Consider the following 20499-nt stretch of genomic DNA (forward strand, 5'->3'; position numbering starts at 1 on the left):
AGCCCTGCCTTCAGAGGAATGCAGGACGATTTCTGCTTCATCTTTTCATAACGTGACCTCCGTTTGTGTTTCTGTTGTGTATGTATTCTGGGTAGCTGAAGCGCCTGTCTGCTGTCCAAAGGGATCAATAAAACCACCATAACTCCATCAGTCACTCATCTCCCCAGGCCTCGGTGCTTTTGCTTAACGGGAAATCTCAGGAAGTAAAAGGCTGTAAACTCTCGGCTCACTTCTTCTTTTCCCCACTCACAACGCCGATGAAATAATAATAAGCAATTTTAGATTACTTTTTAAAGGGAGCACTTCGTCCAAGCAACTGTAGCTCAAAAAAATCAAATGTCAGAATAAAATAAAGCCAGACTGAAGATAAAAGACACACAGCTGGTGATAAAATATGTAAAATAAATACAAAAATGAACGTCATGTTGAATTGGAGACTGTAAACTAGAAACTGAGACCATAAACTGATCAGGAAAATGTTTACTGAGCTGATAAATCAGAGGATCTTTATCTGCAATAAAGATAACAACACTTAATGTTTCCGTTTTTAGCATAAGACCAAAGAAAACCACCATCACTATAACCAGTGACGCCCTCAGAAGACTGTAGAATAAAGAACAATTAAATTATCATAAAATAACATGTAATTTTAATTGGAATATCATAGCGTTTAGGTTTCCATTGCTTTGGAAACAACCTCCAGTTTGTGGTTGAGATGGAATTGATATTTGTCGGACAGAGTGGATTTTTAATTAAATCTGAGTCGTTGTGAGTCCATAAAAGCTTCAGATCCTGCCACCTATGTATGCTGCTGCAGGATGTTTGTCGTGCTCCTCCTCTGCTCTGTGTCACACTAAAGGAGATCAGTGTGACAGAAGGTTTAGTTGGAAAAATTCCCTGGATGGTACTTTGGAACACCAAAATGATGCTTCTGGTGCAGATTCATGAGATTAATCTGAAAAGAATTACAGCGGGCTCTTTAGTTCATGTGCTGACTGTTTGAGTGATTTTCAGTGCAGCATTCAGCCCACTTATCTCATTAAACTCCACCTGCAGAGACTGAAATCTTTCAGCTGCTCTGGGATTTCATACGAGGAGTTTACTGGAATATGCTGCAATAACTTGGAATCAGATTAATCCAGACACAATAAAAAGAAGCATTTTGTTCTTCAGCACATACATGTGAGTAGAGGGGCCGAATCAAAGTCGACATTTAAACTACTGACAACAATTTATGGGGGAAAAAAACACGAAGTTTCATTCCAGGTCCAAGCCTCAGGTTTGACAGAAGGGTGTGTGTGGCTAACTTCAACCACTGGAGGTCAGCAGACGAGATTAATTCAGATACTTTCTGAGATTTACTGAGCTGATTAGTCATGTGCTGTCAGATAGGAACTGTGATGAATCAAATGACAACCTGACAGACTTCTTTATGTTTTATGTTTTCCAGGACTAACTTCTAGATTACGTGAGAAGGCTGGAATCTATTCAAGTGCCACTGAGTGTAAAGCAATGTACAACATAAAGTGAAAAGGGCCCAGATGAGAATATTAGGAGGATGTATTTATGTAAATAAGCAGGGAGAAAAAGAGACAGATCATTAAAGATACGATTAAAACAGATAATTACATTCATTGTGTAAGTTAATAAATGGAGTAGGCATAATTTGTCTTTATCATTCCCATTTCAGTCACCAAATGACACTTTTAAGTTAAAAAAAAGGATATATTCCAAAAATTTGGAATTTTAAACATTAATAAATTGAATAAATACATATTTTATAGAAATTATTTGGTTTTCAGAAGAATTAAACCCTCAATTCTGCTAAAATATGTCGAGTTTTGAGATGTAATCACCCCTCTCTGCCGTCCGTCGTCTTGGCGGGGCGTTTGCTCATCTTGACTCTCGAGAGCATCTTTGATAAGCGATGTTCTCGCGAGAACAGCTGACGTCACAGAATAATGGCTGGAGATCGCGGATATTAGAAGGTACTTTACTGCTTTTATTTACTTTTCTCTGGATCAAATTAGACCTTTTATTTGCACCAAAATAACGCAGCGAACGCCGCGTTTGCTCGATTCGAGGCGGAATTGCGTGTTTCTGGCATTTTGTTCCAACTTACGGCGGCCCCGCCGGTACAAACCGACAAACCTTCGAAATAAGAGCATAATGTTTTCCGCGCTTTCTGCCGCTATGAAAACAGTTAGCTTCGGCCTCACCGAGCAGCCGCTTGTATCAACCCCCGGGCGGCTGTGACCGCTCCAGAGGAGGCCTGGACGGTGCAAACACTGTCCGTTAATGTGTGTGAGGCGACCAACGACCCACTGAAGGGCTCCGGACCGGGCAGCCACACCGCTGCTAGCGTTAGCCGCAGCCGCAGGCCTGCTCAGGAAGCAGGCGGGAGCTTTTATTTTCCAAAACAGTTTCTTCTCCATCTCTCCTGCCAACTGATTCAGAAGCTAACATCGACTGAAAAATTAATTATTAAGAGAAACTAATTATAAGAGTAATTCTTCAGGTTGTTACGGTGAGCGGGTTATTGTCTGTCTGCGCGATTATTTACTCTCCATCATTTTGTCCTACAGAGAAATCTGCAATCTGAAGAGGAGGTGAAGCTGTTTGCCAACTTCTCAGCATCACAACTGAGAGTGAGTTTAATGTTCTGTTGTTTATGAAGAAACCTTCAAACTACAGCCCCCCCGCCGAATTTCATAATGTTGCTGCTTTTCTCTGTTATGACTGATTGTAAACAATATTTTAGTGTCTATAGAAAGTCGTCTGAATGATAATGGACAAATGAATCTATAATTAAGGGATAGTATAAGTTATAGAAACTGTTACAACACAACAGAGAGATGCTCTGTTGAACCAAACGTGGAGTAATCCGCCACTGCAAATAGTCCTACACAAACTTTTGCTAGAACTTGAACACTCTTTTATATAAATGTAGAATTTTGTTTGTGCATTTTATGCTTTTAGTCAGCGTCACTGTAAATAGAAATATGATCGCTGATATTTGTCAGAGTGGTTCTAAAAGAGTTGAATATGTCCTACAGGAAGAGAAAGTTGAGGTAACTGCAACTCAGAACAAATTCATATGGGTTTTGATTTGTCTTGTACATATTGAACAGTAAGAGTAGCAGCTGTTTAAATGGCTTAAAACAAACCTATTCACACAGTTCTGATGTTGTGGCTGATCACAATGAAAATATCAGTCAATTTTAGCATCTGCGCCTCCCAGAGGAAACCTGCGACTTTAAACTGACATTCATGACAGTGATGTTGACTGTCTCTGTTGTTTTCCAGCAGCAGAGATGGCTCATGTCACCAATCACGGGAAGCTGCTGTTGCAGCGTTTGCATCAGCAGCGGGAAATGGACTTCTTGTGCGACATAACCATAATGGTGAGAGATGTTGAGTTCAGAGCTCACCGCAACATCCTGGCTGCGTTCAGCAAGTACTTCTCCGCTCAGGCTGAAAAAGCTCAAGAGGTCACAACCTTGGATCCTGACAAGGTCAGCCGCTACGCCCTGGAGAAGCTTCTTGAATTTATATACACTGGACAGATGAACCTCAGCAGGTAAACCAGGTTTTAACGTGGGCTTCTTTGAGGAGAATTCAGATTAAACAATATTTTTCATTCTAGGTCATTGACTGACATGTTTGTTTACACGGTTTCAGCACCAGACAAGCAGCTGTTCGCCGAGCAGCTGTGTTCCTGGGAATGTCGGAGGCCACAAAGTATCTGGAGGAGATTCCCCACTGGTCCGAGACGGGCGACGTGTCCCAGTCAGAGGCAGATAAACAGGCTGGTCTCTCTCCTTCCAGTGCAGCCTCTCCTGGCAGCCCCAGCTCCCCACTTCCCTTGTCTATTGTCTCAGTTTCCAGGGACTGGCATGAAGACGGGAAGGAAGGCAAAGAGCAGGAAGGTGAGATCAGAGATGCATATATGGAAGAGGGAGAAAAAAGTGATGAAGACTACACCCCCACGACACCAAAGAGTGCTGGACGCGGGCAGGGAAGGAAGAGAGGAAGGCCAAAGAGTCTTGGTGGCGAGCAGCCAGAAGCCAGCAGCTCAGCTGATGGCACACCCAAAGTCCAGGCCTACAGGGGGCGGGGAAGAGGCAGAGGAAGGGGCAGAGGGAGGGGAAGGGGTAGAGGAAGAGGAAGAGGAAGAGGAAGTTATCATAACGAAGATCTGTCTTTAGATGATTCTGACACGAGTGTGAAAGACTTTGGGGACACTTCTGCAGACTGGAGCCCCTCGCAGGAGGAAGACTCTCCGACCAAGAAACCTCGTCTGAGCAGCGGGGAGGGACGGAGAGGACGAGGTCGAGGGAGGGGGAGAGGCAGGGGGAGAGGTAGGGGCAGAGGCCGGGGCAGGAGGAGGATGGAGGATGAGGGAGAGGAAGCAGAGGAGAGCGGGTCGGTGGGAGCAGATGACGAGGATGACGAAGAGGAGGAGGAGGAGGAAGGTGAAGATGGAGAGCAGGATCCGTCAGAGATGGACGAGCTGTCTTTGTCGTGCACCGAGTGCAACAAACTGTTTAAGGATGCGAGCAGCCTGCGACGCCACGAGAAAATCCATAAAGGCCTGAAGCCGTTTGTCTGCATCTTCTGCTCCAAATCCTTCAGACAAGCCACGCAGCTGAAAACTCACCTGCGCATTCACACAGGTGAGCAGTGTCACACATCTGTAAACGTGCGTTCTGGTCGGCACATGTTTGATGAACTCAGTCCCAGAAGAGGAAAGTTGTCATTGGTGTATTTTCCTTTTTTATCTCCTCTCCTGTCTCACTCCACTTCTCTGGTATCTGCTGTTTGTTGCAGGTGAGAAGCCGTTCGGTTGCTCCGACTGTGACAAATGTTTTGCTCAAAAGTGTCAGCTGGTTGCTCACCGCCGCATGTACCACGGCGAAGAGAAGCCGTACACCTGTGAACGCTGCGGTTTCAAGTTTGCAACATCATCCAATTACAAAATCCACATCAGGTACATTCTGCCTCTGTTCATAGTTCAGATTATTTATTCTTGGAGGTCAGAGAAGTTTCAACATAGGGCATTGACAGCTTAAAGCTGCTGCATTTATTGATGAAACCTGCAGATTCTTAGTGGCGTGCCATTTGTTTATATTAACGCTTTTTCTTTATTTGTTCGTTTTCCACAGACTGCACAGCGGGGAGAAACCATACGTCTGTGATATCTGCGGTCAGGCGTTTGCTCAGTCCAGCACCCTGACGTATCACAAACGACGACACACGGGAGAGAAACCGTACCAGTGTGACCTGTGCGGCATGTCGTTCTCCGTTTCCTCCTCCCTCATCGCACATGCAAGGAAACACACTGGTGAGATGAGTTAACTGTGTTTATTATTGACTCACTTGTTTACACCATGAATTGCTGTTAAACATATTGTTGTGTGTGTTGGCGACCGTATTTGTGTTTCAGGTGAGACTCCTTACAAATGTTCTCAGCCAAAATGTGACGCACGCTTTGTGACGTCTTCAGAACTGAAGAAACACATGAGACGACTTCACCCAGGTGAGTGTCCAGTACAGCATTCATACAAACACGTTCACATTCAGATGAGGTCGCACATGTTCGAGTGATGTTTTGTGTGTGTACAGAGGGGAACACCGGGGTGCAGTGCCTGCTGTGCGGAAACAGATTCGCCAGCGTGAAGAACATGATCAAACACCAAGAGAAGGCTCATGCTGATGAAGTCCGGCAACACAAGGAGAGAGCCAGAGCTGGTGAGTGTGTGTTTTTATAACGTCGTTTGAAATGAATCCCACACTCTGGTCCTGGTCAGACCTGCTGTTCATATCTCTCTCAGGTGTGAACGCACCCAAGATTCTTGCAGGAGACATTGCAGGTTCAATTCTTAGACCACATTCTTTAAACAGAAAATTCACGCGTGTCCTGAGCCAAGTCCACTACTGGAAACCTGTGACATAATTTAATACATAAAAACACACTGACATCAGACTCTGTCTGATTATAAAAAGGCTGCAGTAAGTTATGTTTTATTTTCCTCTAAACGGAAAATGGATGTATTTCAGACTGAGACCATAAGCTCATCAGGAGAACTTTTACTGAGGGGGAGGAGGGACATTTTCCCATAGACTTCAGTACTATCTGACTTCTTTTCTGTGTGTCTGAGCAGTCGTCCTCCTGGCCTCCAGTCATCCTGTTGCCTTCGTCCAGAGCAAACTCACCCAGGAAAACAAAGGTTTGGTGTCCATCCCTGAAGGAGAGCCGCCCAACCCTGAACCCGCCACCCCCAACCCCAAAGCCATAGCTCCGTCCACAGATGGCGATGCCACCACCACCGAAGCCGACGCCGACGCCACCACCACCGCTGCCATCATGGAGGGCTTCAAGTCAGAGCCCACCCACCTACCCATCAACTCCACCGACCAGGTGACCTTCGACGCGGACCAGGAGCAGACCATCAACTCAGACACCCTCCATGCTCTGGTAGAGCAGCTGCGGCCGCCGCCCTCCCCGGCCCAGAGCCTGGAGCAGATCGTCATCATCAGGACAGTGGACACCGCCGAAAACAACCAACCTCAGCAGTGAGGCCTGGCCACAGTGGGGTCAAAGGTCACTGTGGTGAAACGATTCACCAAGCGTCAGTCAGTCTGCGTTTGTATCAAAGTCAGTTTCATATCTCTTTAATCAACACGTAGTGATATGTCCATGAAGGATACATCTGCTTCATCACAGTTTGGTCTTATTTTTCCAGTTTCTTCCCTTGTCCCTGACAGTAATTTGCTTTTTTAACAATTGAGTGTTGAAGTTAAATCAGTTAAAATAAATCAGACAGACCAGAAACACAAGCAGGCAGACAGAAAAATTATTTGTTCTAAACATCCATCACTGATGTCTCGGTCCAAGTTTGACCTCTGGTGCTTGACTAACTTTTCAGGTCCACACACTTTTATCCAGCAATTTTGCTCATCTGGATACGGCGTAAAGCTGCTTGTAGGTGAAGTGACGTTTCTGTTTCCTGATGTCTGCTGTAAACGTAGAAATGATGAGGGAAAAAAATAGAAAAATAAGACCCAAGTTGTCAAACACGGAGGAAGCTAATGTTTCAGGCTGTTCTCTTGAGTCTGTCACTGACACAAACATCACAAACACATTTTCTCTGAGAGGACACAGGAAGCTAGAAAACCCAGCAGAATCGATTTGTTATAATTGTGAGAAAATTCAGGAATCTCAGCCACGGTAACAGGTAACAGGGTGACACAAGTGTTTCCACTCCACCGATAAACAATTCTGTAAGTTTGTCCCTAAGTACCACAGTCAGTCTGTCAGTTAACAGCAGGAGTCTTCTGGCCGTCTTTTATTTCATCCAAAATAATCACCTTATGTGGAGAAGTTGGAGAATTGAGTGCAGATGTCAGGATGTGCCTGATCTGAGCCTGTATGGGAACTTTGGTCAAAACCTGCCTGTTAAAAAACTGGAAAGTCTGAATATCAGTCCTCATTTCAGCCGTGTGTTAGTTCATCACTCTCCTTAACATCTCATGTAGCGTCAGGAATGTGCTAAAAACTCTTCCCAATGTGGCTGATTTTCAAAGTAAATTTTTATTTTAATACTTACCCACCCTTCCAAAAAAAACATCAGAATAACAACTTGTTCTTGAACAGTGATGTGTGGCTGGAGTTACTTTTCTGTTGAAGCTCAGTTACAGATGAATGACTAACTAAATGTAGAGTAACTGTGGAATGAGACAAGCAACAGAACTCTAACACTGTTTTAATAGACGTGTGTATTTAGCAGCAGCTTCGTTTTCACCCTGAGGAATGATTTTATTTATCAGAAATTTTTCACCTGTAAGTGTTTAACATGTGATGGTGGCTTCATCTTGATGCAAACCAAGGTTTTTGTTTTCAGTGTAAAATAGTTAGTCTTTTTTTAAAACAGCTTGTGCTTCAAGTTTGAAAACTGCAGTGTGAAATGCAGCATTTCTATTAACTTGAAAGTAGCTGTTTGGTTCTTTTCCTTACTTTGTTCTGGGGGGTTAAACGTCTGCATTACTTGTACAGAAATGTGAATTACGTACACAGCTTCACTACTGTTTAAAGTCTGTACATCAGAACAGGAAAGTCAAATAAAAAAACAACAAAAAGGGACAAAGAGTGTGGCACATTTATTTCTTCACATTCAGTAAGAAAACTCGAGTCAAGTCAAAGAAAACATTGAATATAATACAAAATCATGATTAAAAAATAACATTGAAGATACTAAATTAAAAATGAATTTCTTATAATTGATCAATAACCTATTTATTCTAGATTTGTGCTGATTGTAACCGCTAACGCATTACTTTAGTTTTTATTTGTTTTCTGGTTTTTATTTTGACTTTGTGTCCTTTGCCGGACGCCGTCTCCGCTGTTGCCATGGCAACTCGACCGCTACGGCAACAAAGATGGCAACACGGGAAATAAAAATAAATCCGCAAATTGTCGAAGTTTTGGAGAAGACGAAGCTGAATGAGTAAGAAGGAAATTTAATTAAACCTAAAATAAAACCAAACTAAATGTTAATGAACCGAATTTTGAGTTTTTCTGTCAGAAAATCAAAGAGCTGTTTCCAAATGAATCCTAAAGTGTCGGTCAGTCTTTACAAACACGACACACAAGTTTTCAACAACCCAAATTAATTTTCCCTTTTGTGTGTTTTTTTGTTGTTTTTTTTTGCTGTATGTTGTTGCTTTTCGTTGTTGTTGTTGTGTGTTTTATCTAAATTTGTGTAAAACTGCTGTTAAATTCCGTTTTGTGGTTCTGGCAGGAGTTTTACTTTGAAACTGGCCGGAAATAACCTCCTGAGAGGCGTTCAAAGACTCAACGATGAAGATTGTCTGTTTCTGAGTGGATGTCTGAAAAACAAACCTGTGACAGGTGAGCAGTTCACGATCAGGACACACATTGGTACATTTACATCACTTCATTTTGAATGTGTGTGTGAGCAGGACTTGATGTGAGCTACAATCACATCACAGATGAAGGAGTGAGACACCTGGCTGAGCTCCTGCAGGTGGGTACCTCAGGGATTTACAGTAATAGCTCATGTGTATGTCCATGATCCATGTTGCAGCCATAGTTTATGTTAAAGTGTGTGTTTGCACTGAGCAGGAGGAGAGCTCGGCTCTGCGCTCACTGGACCTGAGTTACAACGACATTCTGACAGACGGGGCGGAAATACTCAGCAGGAGCCTGAAGGTGAGGATTTTACTTTATGAATGAGTGAACTTGAGTAAGTATCTTTCTATCTTCAACTTTTTGGGCCTTGACTTATCTGACACCAACAGGGGCAATATTCTTAACTCAGGGACTATTTTCGGTGGAAAGTGTCTGCCGGACAGTGTTAAAATAAACTACAGGAGAACAGGATCCGTCAACCTGTCGAAGTTTGGAAACGTTTCTGTTTCTCTCTGCAGGGTAACAGCAGCTTGCTCTCTCTCAGGCTGTCAGGCAATAAGATCGGGAACAGAGGAACCATGTACCTGGCCCACATGCTGCAGGTGAACACCGGCCTGCAGGAGCTGGAGCTGGCTGACAGTGACCTGGTAAACACACAGCACTGCTGATGATGGCTGCACATCTCACCGCCTACTGATCGTCTCCCTCACTGTAACTTCAGGCCACTCAGAGCGTGATAGCTCTGACCATCGTGTTGAAAAGCAACAGGAGTCTTCGTTCTGTGGATATCAGCCGGCCGCTGCTCTTCAGCCACCAGGTATAAACAGAGCGTCACTGTGATGTGTCAGTATCAGCTGCTGGACTGTAACCTGAACCTCCGTCTCTCAGGAGGAGTGGGCCGTGCACTGCTCTGAGATGTTGGCGATGAACAGCAGCCTGGTGGAGCTCCACCTGGGCAAGATGGGGCTGACCGACGCCGGGATGGAGAGGCTGACAGCGGGCCTGAGGTTCAACCACAGCCTGCGATACCTGGACCTGCGCTGGTAGGAGCCGCAGCATCAAACGATCCGGTGCAGCTGAGGGTTCACATGGATGTTTATTCTTCTGCCTCACCTCGTCTCTGTAGCAACCGCGTTACCCGTGACGGCACGCAGCATCTCGCTGGGTTACTGAAGGAGAACCCGAGCCTGCAGATCATAGATCTGTCATCCAATCGGCTTGAAGATGAGGGTGCTGTGTACCTGAGTGAGGCCATCAGTTGGCCAGGCTGCGGCCTGAAGGAGTGAGTCAAACACACACAATTCTTCCAACGTGAAGAAATGTTTCTAATTATTGTATTAAAATCAAAACGTGTGCTGACACTCTGTTCTCATCAGGTGTTCTGTCAACAGCAACAACATCAGGACTAAAGGTCTGCTGGCTCTGACTGAGGCCATGAAAGCTAACACAACTCTAACACACGTCTACATCTGGGGAAACTACTTGGAGGAGCCTGTGTGTGAGGTAACACACACAAGATAGTACACGTGTTGTTGCCTCACTCGGACACAACAGACGCGTCAAACTGCTGCTCCTCCTCAGGCCTTCAGAGAGCTGATGTCTGGTGGCCGCCTGCTGCCGGAGCGGACAGACGTCAGCGCCTACGAGGTGGACGGTCGGGTGTTCCTCGCCGAGGTCTTCACAAAGTTGAGGAGACGATATTACAGCTGTGTGGCAGGAACATGTTCCGACTCAAACCCCCCTGCCAGACCAGAGTCCAGCTTCAAGAACCAGCAGCTTGTTCCTCTGCAGCCGTGCTGAGCCCTGAGTAAACCAAAAGGCTGCACACGTCTACTAACACCCCCAAACTAATGATGCTGTGATAAATAAACGTTCCCCTTCCAACCAAAAGTGCATCCAACATCAACATCTGTTTTACATGTAAATGTTTAATGTACTGTTTTAAAGGATTTAAACAGATGGAGGTCAACAGTGAGCACCTGGAACAATTCAAGTATCAAAGATTTACATCCACAAATAAAGGGAAATGGTAATTATAGGGATTTTCTCTTTACACATTCACATCTAATGATTCAATAACGGGGAGGAGGGAGTCAGTTTTAGAGGACCGCCAGCATCATGATTATATACAATATTAACATGTGGAGGTCACAAAATCAGGAAACTGTAAATAATTTTTTGAAGGTGTTTCACTCCTCTGGGCTCTTCCATGATGATGGTGCACCCTCCCAGTCCAGCAGGACGTTCCTCTTACTCAGGCAATGCTTCAGCTGCTGCTGGTCCTGAGAGCTCATGGTCCACCGCTGCACGGCCAGGCGGCTCAGCACCGGTAGTTGAGGCAAAGCGCTGAGCAATGCCTGCAGCCAAGCTGAGCAGGAAGCAGAGGTCAAAGGTCGCAGGCTGAGGTCCAGGTCCTGCAGGGACTCCAGACCTCCTGCTGTGAACAGCGCAGACCAGCCGTCATCTCCCACCGAGCTGTTGTAGGACAGATCCAGCAGCTGGAGAGACGACAGACAGCCCCGTCTGCACGCTGCAGCTGCACAGGACATAGGGAGGGAGTGAGTGAGTGAGTGAGTGAGTGAGGGGGAAACCCTTTACCCATGATCCTCTGGGGTAATGAAGTTAGGAAGCCACCGTGACCACCAGTGTTTCATAAATAAAACACCAGCAGGAGCCAGCCGGCGTTTGATTGGTTAGAAAAATAAAGCCATCACTGTCTGTTACCGAGGGAACGCAGGTCGTCAGTGCAGAGGTCACAGCTGCTGAGGCGAAGCTCCACAAGGACTGACGGCTGCAGAGCGTCCAGAAGAAGAGCCGAGCGGCCGCCGACCACCTTAGACCAGGAAACGTCCAGGAAACAGAGGAACGGCACGACCACGGCTGACACACACACACACACACAGCTCAAATATTCACAATAATAAACTTCAACACAATAATCTACACAACTGACGTCCAGGTTAAGACCAGATGCATCATACTTTTGTTGTACATGCAAAGCAGACTGTTTAAGGTGCTGATGGTTGTACTGGTGTTATCGTCTTTACCCAGAGCACTGAGCGACTCCTCACTGAGGCTGCAGCTGTTGAGCGGCAGACGCCTCATCTGGGTCAGAGGGAGGGCGGAGACTAGCGGCTGAACCACGCCTCCAGCCTCCTTATTGGATGACACGTTGAGCTCCTTCAGCGCCGTCAGAGAAGGAAGCACCTGGACTGGAGACGGGGAGTCACATGACTGCTGGGGTAAGATACACACACCTACACACACACACACACACACACACACACACACAGGCTCACCTAGGGCCTCCAGGTCGGCGTGTGTGAGACCACACAGGTGAAGGTCGAGGCTCCCCAGGTGTGTGAGGTGAGCCAGGTGCAGGGTGAGCTGGTCCAGTCCACCAGCCAGACTTTTGTTACAGGACAGGTCCAACTGCTGCAGGGAGGGGAGGCAGCGGAGCACCCCACCTGAAGGACAGCGGGGGGGTCATCAGTGTCTTGATTTGATGATTTATGGAGGGAGCAGCCTGGTTTCACATTGGTCCACAGCTCAGACCACATGGTGGCACCATTTAGCTCGACTTACCCAGGGCACGGAGGCCGCTCGGCGTCAGACCGCAGGCCTGGAATCGGAGCACGGTGAGCGAGGCGGTGTGAGAGAGAGAGGCGGCCAGCTCCCTGAAGCCGCCACCGTCCACTTCCTGTGCAAGCTGAGGGTTACAGGAAACGTCCAGCACGCTGAGCCCAGGGAAAGCTTGGATGGTTCCCCCTGAGACGAGGACGGGACTTTCAGAAACACACTGATACCTTCATGTCTTTGGTCCTCCACAGTTTGCCTTTTATTGTTGACTCTTTCCTTAAATGTTTTAAGTTTGGCTGTTTGTTTGTGGAAGCTGTCTATTCAAAGATGTGAAGCGTTCAGAGGAAATTTAATTCATTGAATTATTCTCAGCTTTGCAGCTAAAATAATACCTTGTTTTGGTCCAATCACTAAGCCTGTAGTTGTTTACCATGCTTGCTTCTGAAGCATTATGGGAAATATCAGAAATGACCACCTGAAATAGAAATGCTTTAGGCAGACTGTGGGGTTGATTCTGATCTTATTACCCAGAGCTGCAGCATCAGCTGCTGTGAGCTGACAGGACACAAGGTGAAGCTCCCTCAGTGGTGGGGGAAGTTTACCCAGCAGGCTTTGGAAACCTCCGCCACCGATGCCACCATTCCACGACAAATCGAGAACTTCCAGAAGAGGGACGCAGGTGAGGGCATCACCTACAGAACCACACATGGTTTTTATTATTTGACAACAAAAAGCCTGATGCCTGGACTCCACGTGGTCTCCCCTAAATGATAAGAATCAAACTAAAGTCCAGACTAAAGTCCCACCCAGCGCAGTGATGTCATCAGCGATTAGTCTGCAGCTGCAGAGCCTCAGCGTCCTGACTCCGCCCACTTGATGAAGGTGAGAGGTCAACGCCTTCAGACTTCCACCAATCAGCTCGTTCCAGGAGACATCTATGTCCTCCAGCTGAGGAAGGAACTGGAGCAGCGTCGCTGAGGAGATGAGGACATCTTTAAATGAAGCATTCAAAATGAGTGTGTGTGTGTGTGTGTGTGTGTGTGTGTGTGTGTGTGTGTGTGTGTGTGTGTGTGTGTGTGTGTGTGCGCGCGCGCGCGCGCGTGCGTGTGCGTGCGTGCGTGCGTGCGTGTACCGAGCTCCAGCAGGTCTGTAGCTGTCAGATCACAGTGAGCCAGACTGAGGCTCCGGCTGTCGGCCTTCTTTCCGAGCTTCTGCAGGAAAATACACACTCGCCCCCAGGGGATGTCTCGCTCGCTCTCTGCAGCTTCTGTGACACCTGAAAGACACAAACACACACGAGCGTTAACTTTTACAGACTTTTCAAAAAGTTTCAGTAAACTCTGGCACATCTGGTCTGATACATCAAGTATCAGACCTCAAATCTTAAGGGATGTAGTTGATGAGCATTAAACCCAGAAAGAACAATGGAGGCAAAATGTTTGTTGAACTCAGGTGAAGTTAATGGGAAAGTTGAGATCCGAGATTTTTACTTGATGATCTTCTGCTTCCTGAAAACAAACCTGGGCTCTGTACTCTCTCCTCTCTGGCCTCCATTTCTCCGTCCTCTGGGATCCCCGTCCGGTCCGAGCCTCGGGACAGGAAGCGCCCCAACGGCTTCCTGTCGGAGGGTGTGCGTTTGCGGCGGATCTGGCTCATGATGATGTCAAGAGGGGAACGCCTCTGGCTGCCGCCATCACGCCCACGCTGACCATCTGACCAATGAGAGGCAGGAAAAAAGAGATGACATTACAAACCAAAAACATGCTTAAATCCTTTAAACAAACTCAACTTGAGCCTTAAAACAAGAACTAATTATTACAAATGCTTGAATTTGAAGATTTGAAACTATGTGCATGTTTGCAGGTTATTGTTAATTTATAAACCAATCAGAAATCAATATTCAATCAACAGATAAAAACATGTTGAAGGAAAACTACCTTGTTCCTTTAGATGCTTCATTAAATTAAAAAACAATCCATATTTACTTTTTATAAAGTGATTGTATTCTTCAAAAAGCAGATATTTAACTGGAAAGAAAGGCATTCATTCAGTTGACCTCAAATAATCATGTGAAAGATAAGACGGAGATAAAATAAGAGATTACTCTCTGGATACTTGTGTGTATTGTTTAGTTAATCACAGAATCACATTCATGAAATCAAGAAGCAAAACACATTAAAAAATGTCAAATGTGCAACAAAAGAAGCTCTATGGAACATTTCAGGGCTCAAACTTCTTTTCGGTTTCACGGGAAGGTGAGGAGGTCAAAGTGGAGGAATCAGGAAAACCTCCAGAAATCAGTGAATCCTTCACTCACCTGCAGACTCCATGACGCGTTCACGGTTTGATGAAGTTATATTTCTCCAGAAATCATCGATGTCTGTGACTGACTCATTCCTGCAGCTTCTGCTGACTCCGGTCTGACTCCGCTCGGCTCTCACGTTCACACCTGGATGACGTCAGATCCCGTGCTCGTCAGGAGGCTTCATCCCGGAAGTGCGACAACACCTTCGGCAAACGCTCCCATCACCCGATGCTTTTCAAAGCACTTATTATAGACAAAAATACCGACACAATATCACAATGTGGTTTATTTAATGACACAAAAATTTGATTTTTTAAATTCATTTTCCAAAATAAATGCACGGAAAACGATGACAGCGGGAAATGATCAAAACGTTATGTAGCAACTCAATATATTAAAAGTTCATTTGCTGTCACAAACCGCTCTAATCTGTTAAATGTAGCCATCTCTCACAGTTCGTTTCACACTATTAGTTTGAACATTCATTAAAAATTTAGATTCCTTAATGAAAATTAGATTCATCTCTGAATCACAGCAGTTTAATCAACTGCTTCCTGCTGTTATATATACAAAACAGCAAATTACTTATAAAGGGCCCTGCTTGAAACCCCGTGGAATGTTTTTTTTAATGTAAAGTGTTTTAACAGTTCATCTTTAAAAAATGTCTGACCCTCTTTGTTTAACCCATCCATCCTCCAACTGTCCTTCCAAATGATTCCTATCACATTCAGCAGCAGATCCAAACATTTATGAGGTTTGAGGCAGAAACTTTTTGTGACTAATCTTCAAATACGATTAATTTTCTTTACTTGAGATTTCAAAAATATTATTTAATATAATCTTCATGATGTAATACTTGCATTTGCAACATTAATGAAACCAAACAAACAAACAAGTGTGTTTCTTCCAAATGTATTTTATTATTTGTGCCTGAAACCTGGACCGTACAGGTCGTCTGCAGATGAACCTTCTCTGGGGATTTTCAGTCTAAAGCGCCTCCTCTCCTCTGATGTAGCTGCAGAGGAGGAAGCACAGCTCAGAAGGAGGAGGCGTCTTAAACCACCGATATGTCCTGCTCTGTTCCCTTCCTTCCTTATTTAATGTGGAAACAAAAAACAAAAAATGCCAAGAAGAGTGTTGACGGTTATTTTGTCAGTCTGATGGGAGCTTTGCAATGATGCCTCAGTCGTCATCCACCGTGGGTGTGATGGTCACGCCCCTCCTGATCTGTCCCCAGCCGATCAGACTGTCAGGAGAGAAGAGGACACTTAAGATCAGACGACATGTGAAAAAACAAGCACGGACTGAACCAGTTTGTTTTCTGTTTCCCTGAAGCCGATAAAAGAGATAAATCAGTTATGTTGGCCTTCATGTTGCAGATGAACAAACATCCTTCTCTCTAAACTGGTCCTGCTGGGACATCGTTCTTACCGCCAGTGTTTCTCCACTCGTCGGCTCAGAGCGATCTTCTCTCCGACTTCTGTGCAGACGGGGTTGGTGAGGACGATCTTGGCCAGATCAGCCTTGACGGCGCTGACACGGCCGCCTGTCGACAGTGAGCCGATGTTCACCATCAGCACCTCGTTCTTGGACAGTTTCTGGACCTGCAGGGACACAAACGGAGGGACAGGGTCGTCACCACACTGCGTCCTCACACCAAAACAACTGACACAACACGATTTCTGCAGAACCTGCTGACAGTTACAGCCAAGGCAAACTTTCTCCTTCTTCATCATCATCATCCGATCACAGTCCACACTGTGGCTACATGATGCATTGCTCACCTTGGCGGCCTTCTTGTCTCCCTCTGTGCGGACTCCCAGCAGCCTCCTGAGCAGGAAGTAGGAGATCTCCAGCTCGGTGAAGATCTCTGGCAGCGCGCCGACGGCCCCCAACACCTGACCGACCATACGGTCAGCACGGCACAGCGTTGGGTCGATCTTAGTGCCCACACCTGCACAAACAACATTATATGAAAACCATTTTCTTCCTTCCTGCTGGTGTGATGAAGCTACTTCTCAGCACTATAAAGGAAGTGAAGGTTGAAACGTGAGCGCACCAATAAGGCCTCCAGGAGCAGCATACTGGAGGTCGTTGTGCTCAGCGAACAGAGAGACAATCTTGGAGAAGATGGGTTTGCACATCAGTTTTCCTTCCTGGTCTTTGGACACGATTCCTGGTCGCACCTCGATCTCCTGACCCACCTGTAGGTCCAGAAAAAGAATCATCATTCATGAACTAAGATACATCCTCTCTAATCTTAGACTGATATCGGGGGTCTCAGTATTGCTTGCTTGTGGCTCACCTTAAGAACGCCCTTTAGGATACTTCCTCCAGCCACGCCTCCTTTCAGGTCATCAACTTCACAGCCGGGTTTGTTGACATCAAAAGATCTGATGACTGAAAGATGGAGGAAAATAAATGTGGATGGATGTTCACCTTCACTTCAGACAGAGGACATGGCTGAGTAGAGCTGATTGGTTTTTCTTACCAATGAGTCTGGGCTCGGATGTGAAGTCTCTCACGGGGACTGGAATCTTTTTGACTATGTACTCACAAACCACCTCGATGTTGTACTTGAGCTGGGCTGAGATGGGAATGATGGGAGCTCCTTCTGCCACTGTGCCTGCAGGAGAAACGTGACAGAGACCTTTAGCATAACTGAACAAGCATTTAATTTCTCATATGGTTTGGATTTCTAAAGATTCTGGCTTTGTTTTGACTCACCCTGGACGAAGGCAAGGATTTGCTCGTACTGCTCTTTGGCCTGGCTCTCTTTCACCAAGTCGATCTTATTCTGCAGAATGAGGATGTGCTTCAGCTTCATGATCTCTATGGCTGCCAGATGCTCTGATGTCTGGGGCTGAGGACATGACTCGTTACCGGCTGTAGGAGAGCAGCAAAAACAAAACTCAGATCATTTCCAACCAGGAGGGGAGTTAAGAACACGTTCATTCATTGGAGGCCAAACAGGGACACTCACCAATCAGCAGGAGGGCTGCATCCATGACGGCAGCACCGTTCAACATAGTTGCCATCAAAATGTCGTGACCGGGACAGTCAACAAATGACACATGTCTGGGAGAAAGAGGAGTGTTTCCAAATTGTTAAACTGTTTGAGTGTGGAATTTTTGACAACCCCAGTCAGCTAATCTGTGTTTCCTGGACAACATCAACCTCTTCAGTCTCACCTGACCAGTTTAAAGTTTCCCTTTGTGCCTGGGAGGTCTGTGGGAAACTCATCTGGAGTGCTGCTGCCACAGGACCTATAACACTCTGGCCGGGGACAGCTGGGGTCATCCAGTTTATAGATCTATGACACAATGGAGTGTTAAAACGAGTGATTATCACCTTCTCCAAACAAGGGCTGTGTTTCTATTATGACCCCTCTGAGAGGGAAACCATCACGTTTTCTCCTGCAATGTTATGTTTTCAGTGCTACAGCATAAACAAAATTCCTCTCAATTATCAGCTTGGAACTGACGACAACACTGGCTCTGTCCTCTGAATGGGAGGATGACGTTAACAGGTTGTTTCAGTGCTTACCTTAGCATTAGCATATCCTAACTTGATGGTGATGTTCCTCTCCAGCTCATTCTTGAACCTGACAGTGTGAACACCTGAAATGGCCTTCACGACTGTGGACTTTCCATGGGCCACATGACCGATGGTGCCTGACAGAAAGAGGGACAGAGAAAGTGAAAAACAGCCTCCATGATAGGAGCAGGTGGGCTAACCACCAGGAAAACAATAATATCTCAGAATATGATTTATCCATACCAATATTGATGGTGGCCTGTCTGCTGATAATCTCTGGGGACAGAGGTGTCAGGATGGACACATCCTGGAGAGAAACCCACACACATTAGACTGGAAAACAACACAGCGTTACAGGTTTTTACTGCGCTGCATTCCCCCAGAAAAAGAGGAACAAAAGGGGGCCAGCACATCAACTGAACCATTACTGACGGCAAACATACAGACCAAAGTTTAATCTGTTTAATCTGACGAAGAGGATCCTGAAAATATGTAACTGGGCTGCTGACCGATTCTCTGGCATGTTATTGTTTCGTTCAGTATCACCCACTCACACAACAAAACAGCTTTTAAATGAACAAAGTAAGTTGTTTCTGACTCGATTCTATTCTATTCTAAGGTAAGGCGGTGCAGATAAACACACCCCGTAGTGATGTGGCCCTCGGCTGTACAAGCAGCTCCTGTTGGACAGTTAAAAGCATAAAGACTGCTGATGAACTCATGCGCTTCCATCGCCATTGATTCTTTAGACGACTTCGTTTCAAGCTAACAAGGTGTTACAATAAAGCTACAGTACGATGACAAGGAACGCATGAAACGACAATACAAGTGACTGAATACAAAGTCACTCATATGTTAAGACGTCTGTCTAAATTGTAAACGTTAATAAGAGTTGAAGCGGTTGTCGGCGGCTCTCCGCCCCGCCGGGCCTGCCGTCATGTGCCGGGTAGAGGCGGCGACCGTTACCGTGAAGAACTGCCGCCTTTAGTGGACCGGATTCACGGCTTTACGGACCGACAGTCGCTGAAATACGAATACAGAGCCGTAAAATGAGTGAAACCGACACTTACCAAAGAACCGAGGTCTTGTTTGGCCAGATGAGGCTGACCAAGCGTTGTACCAGACTCGTCACCCGCCATCTTGGATGAAAAGGGAATGGAGAAGGCGTCCGCAGCGAATGCCTGATCGACTGAGAAAAACAACTCGTCTTTCTTTTCCTGTCGTCAGTCGTTAAATTAAATAAACGTCAATCCTACTCTTTAATAAAAAAAATCAATAGAATTTTAGTGAAACAGGCTGGGCGTTTATATATTTTGTTTTTCCAACACGCGATCTACCCAAATCGAATTTACGCGGTCCTTTCACAACGGCTGATGCAATTTATCGCTACCGTAAAACACATTTTATTTAACAGACACAAACACAGATGTTTTTATTCCATCCTAACAACCGAGTCTGATTAAAATGGACAAAGATCCAAACTTGTTTTAAACTTCACAAAGAGTAAAGAAAAAATATTTTTATTCGCATGTCAGGTCCGTCGTTTGTCAGTGACGCCATCTGCGGACTGTTTGTAGTCCTGTTGTGTGGTTTGTAGTCCAAATTGCTTGATGGCTTTTTGTAGTAGTTTTGAGTTGTGTTTCACTTCTCTACGCTCGATCTGTGTATGTTTACATTTCATAGCACGATATGATTTTTTATAGCCTTCTCACACACAGCAGACATTGAGAGGAGAAAAGATGATATAAATATGATATTTAAACTTGTATGGCATGTATATGGCAGCTTTACCTATCTATTTCTATTGGATTTTATATTCTATTGCACTATATTCCTATTGCTGTTTTTTAGATTGTAATTGTTTTATTCTATTTATCTATTTTCTCTATTTTTGGAAAGCAATTAAAGAATTGTATAGGGAAACGTTTTTCTTATTGTCCATTTGACAATAAACACTTTGAATCTTGGAGGATTCCGTCTGATACTCAGGGAGGAGTGAGACATCTTCTGGAAATGTAATTCAGAGCGGAGTGAGTCCTCTTCCTTAATGTGACCCCTGGAGCAGCGAGTCTTCCCCTCCATAGACGATCTTCGCTGCAGCGTTCTCCGCCCTTCAGTTCCGCCCAGAAGGGAAGTGACGCAGGAG

General features: G+C 45.4%; 4 protein-coding genes across 4 annotated transcripts; 2 read left to right on the top strand and 2 right to left on the bottom strand.

Moving 5' to 3' along the window:
• Window positions 1-1963: 1963 nt before the first annotated feature.
• On the top strand, window positions 1964-8134 carry mynn (myoneurin). The gene is made up of 9 exons (XM_029529640.1): window positions 1964-1988; window positions 2586-2648; window positions 3307-3580; window positions 3682-4676; window positions 4831-4990; window positions 5166-5344; window positions 5447-5539; window positions 5626-5751; window positions 6165-8134. The coding sequence occupies exons 3-9, from the start codon at window positions 3315-3317 to the stop codon at window positions 6578-6580; spliced, it is 2235 nt and encodes a 744-aa protein (XP_029385500.1). The 5' UTR covers window positions 1964-1988; window positions 2586-2648; window positions 3307-3314; the 3' UTR covers window positions 6581-8134.
• A 305-nt stretch (window positions 8135-8439) lies between these two features.
• lrrc34 (leucine rich repeat containing 34) lies at window positions 8440-10732 on the top strand. The gene is made up of 10 exons (XM_029529641.1): window positions 8440-8507; window positions 8802-8911; window positions 8983-9047; window positions 9146-9232; window positions 9451-9579; window positions 9654-9749; window positions 9821-9975; window positions 10059-10214; window positions 10309-10435; window positions 10514-10732. Exons 1-10 carry the CDS (start codon window positions 8440-8442, stop codon window positions 10730-10732), a joined length of 1212 nt encoding a protein of 403 aa, XP_029385501.1.
• A 119-nt stretch (window positions 10733-10851) lies between these two features.
• On the bottom strand, window positions 10852-14947 carry lrrc31 (leucine rich repeat containing 31). The gene is made up of 10 exons (XM_029529463.1): window positions 14829-14947; window positions 14032-14223; window positions 13644-13787; window positions 13318-13485; window positions 13039-13203; window positions 12518-12700; window positions 12232-12399; window positions 11980-12144; window positions 11657-11812; window positions 10852-11468 (listed from the first exon to the last, which is right to left on the bottom strand). Exons 1-10 carry the CDS (start codon window positions 14839-14841, stop codon window positions 11122-11124), a joined length of 1701 nt encoding a protein of 566 aa, XP_029385323.1. The 5' UTR covers window positions 14842-14947; the 3' UTR covers window positions 10852-11121.
• A 765-nt stretch (window positions 14948-15712) lies between these two features.
• On the bottom strand, window positions 15713-19503 carry eif2s3 (eukaryotic translation initiation factor 2, subunit 3 gamma). The gene is made up of 12 exons (XM_029528980.1): window positions 19424-19503; window positions 18597-18660; window positions 18363-18490; window positions 18008-18129; window positions 17800-17894; window positions 17544-17702; window positions 17308-17442; window positions 17122-17216; window positions 16876-17020; window positions 16601-16770; window positions 16248-16420; window positions 15713-16062 (listed from the first exon to the last, which is right to left on the bottom strand). Exons 1-12 carry the CDS (start codon window positions 19490-19492, stop codon window positions 15999-16001), a joined length of 1419 nt encoding a protein of 472 aa, XP_029384840.1. The 5' UTR covers window positions 19493-19503; the 3' UTR covers window positions 15713-15998.
• Between the last annotated feature and the right edge of the window lie 996 nt (window positions 19504-20499).

The sequence above is a fragment of the Echeneis naucrates genome, chromosome 20 (assembly GCF_900963305.1).
Source record: "Echeneis naucrates chromosome 20, fEcheNa1.1, whole genome shotgun sequence".
NCBI lineage: Eukaryota > Metazoa > Chordata > Actinopteri > Carangiformes > Echeneidae > Echeneis > Echeneis naucrates.

What these genes read in the sequence shown, in the direction of transcription:
- mynn (XM_029529640.1), top strand. Translation starts at nt 3,315, where the DNA reads ATGGCTCATGTCACCAATCACGGGAAGCTGCTGTTGCAGCGTTTGCAT. An exon ending in GGACAGATGAACCTCAGCAG is followed by an intron (nt 3,581 to 3,681) that starts GTAAACCAGGTT and finishes ACACGGTTTCAG; the next exon opens with CACCAGACAAGCAGCTGTTC. An exon ending in ACATGCAAGGAAACACACTG is followed by an intron (nt 5,345 to 5,446) that starts GTGAGATGAGTT and finishes TTTGTGTTTCAG; the next exon opens with GTGAGACTCCTTACAAATGT.
- lrrc34 (XM_029529641.1), top strand. Translation starts at nt 8,440, where the DNA reads ATGGCAACACGGGAAATAAAAATAAATCCGCAAATTGTCGAAGTTTTG. An exon ending in ACCTGGCTGAGCTCCTGCAG is followed by an intron (nt 9,048 to 9,145) that starts GTGGGTACCTCA and finishes TGCACTGAGCAG; the next exon opens with GAGGAGAGCTCGGCTCTGCG. An exon ending in CGCTGCTCTTCAGCCACCAG is followed by an intron (nt 9,750 to 9,820) that starts GTATAAACAGAG and finishes TCCGTCTCTCAG; the next exon opens with GAGGAGTGGGCCGTGCACTG.
- lrrc31 (XM_029529463.1), bottom strand. An exon ending in GGAGAGAGTACAGAGCCCAG is followed by an intron (nt 13,788 to 14,031) that starts GTTTGTTTTCAG and finishes TGTGTCTTTCAG; the next exon opens with GTGTCACAGAAGCTGCAGAG. An exon ending in CGCCGACCTGGAGGCCCTAG is followed by an intron (nt 12,145 to 12,231) that starts GTGAGCCTGTGT and finishes CCCCGTCTCCAG; the next exon opens with TCCAGGTGCTTCCTTCTCTG.
- eif2s3 (XM_029528980.1), bottom strand. Translation starts at nt 19,492, where the DNA reads ATGGCGGGTGACGAGTCTGGTACAACGCTTGGTCAGCCTCATCTGGCC. An exon ending in TAGGATATGCTAATGCTAAG is followed by an intron (nt 18,130 to 18,362) that starts GTAAGCACTGAA and finishes ATTGTGTCATAG; the next exon opens with ATCTATAAACTGGATGACCC. An exon ending in TGCAGCCCTCCTGCTGATTG is followed by an intron (nt 17,703 to 17,799) that starts GTGAGTGTCCCT and finishes GCTCTCCTACAG; the next exon opens with CCGGTAACGAGTCATGTCCT.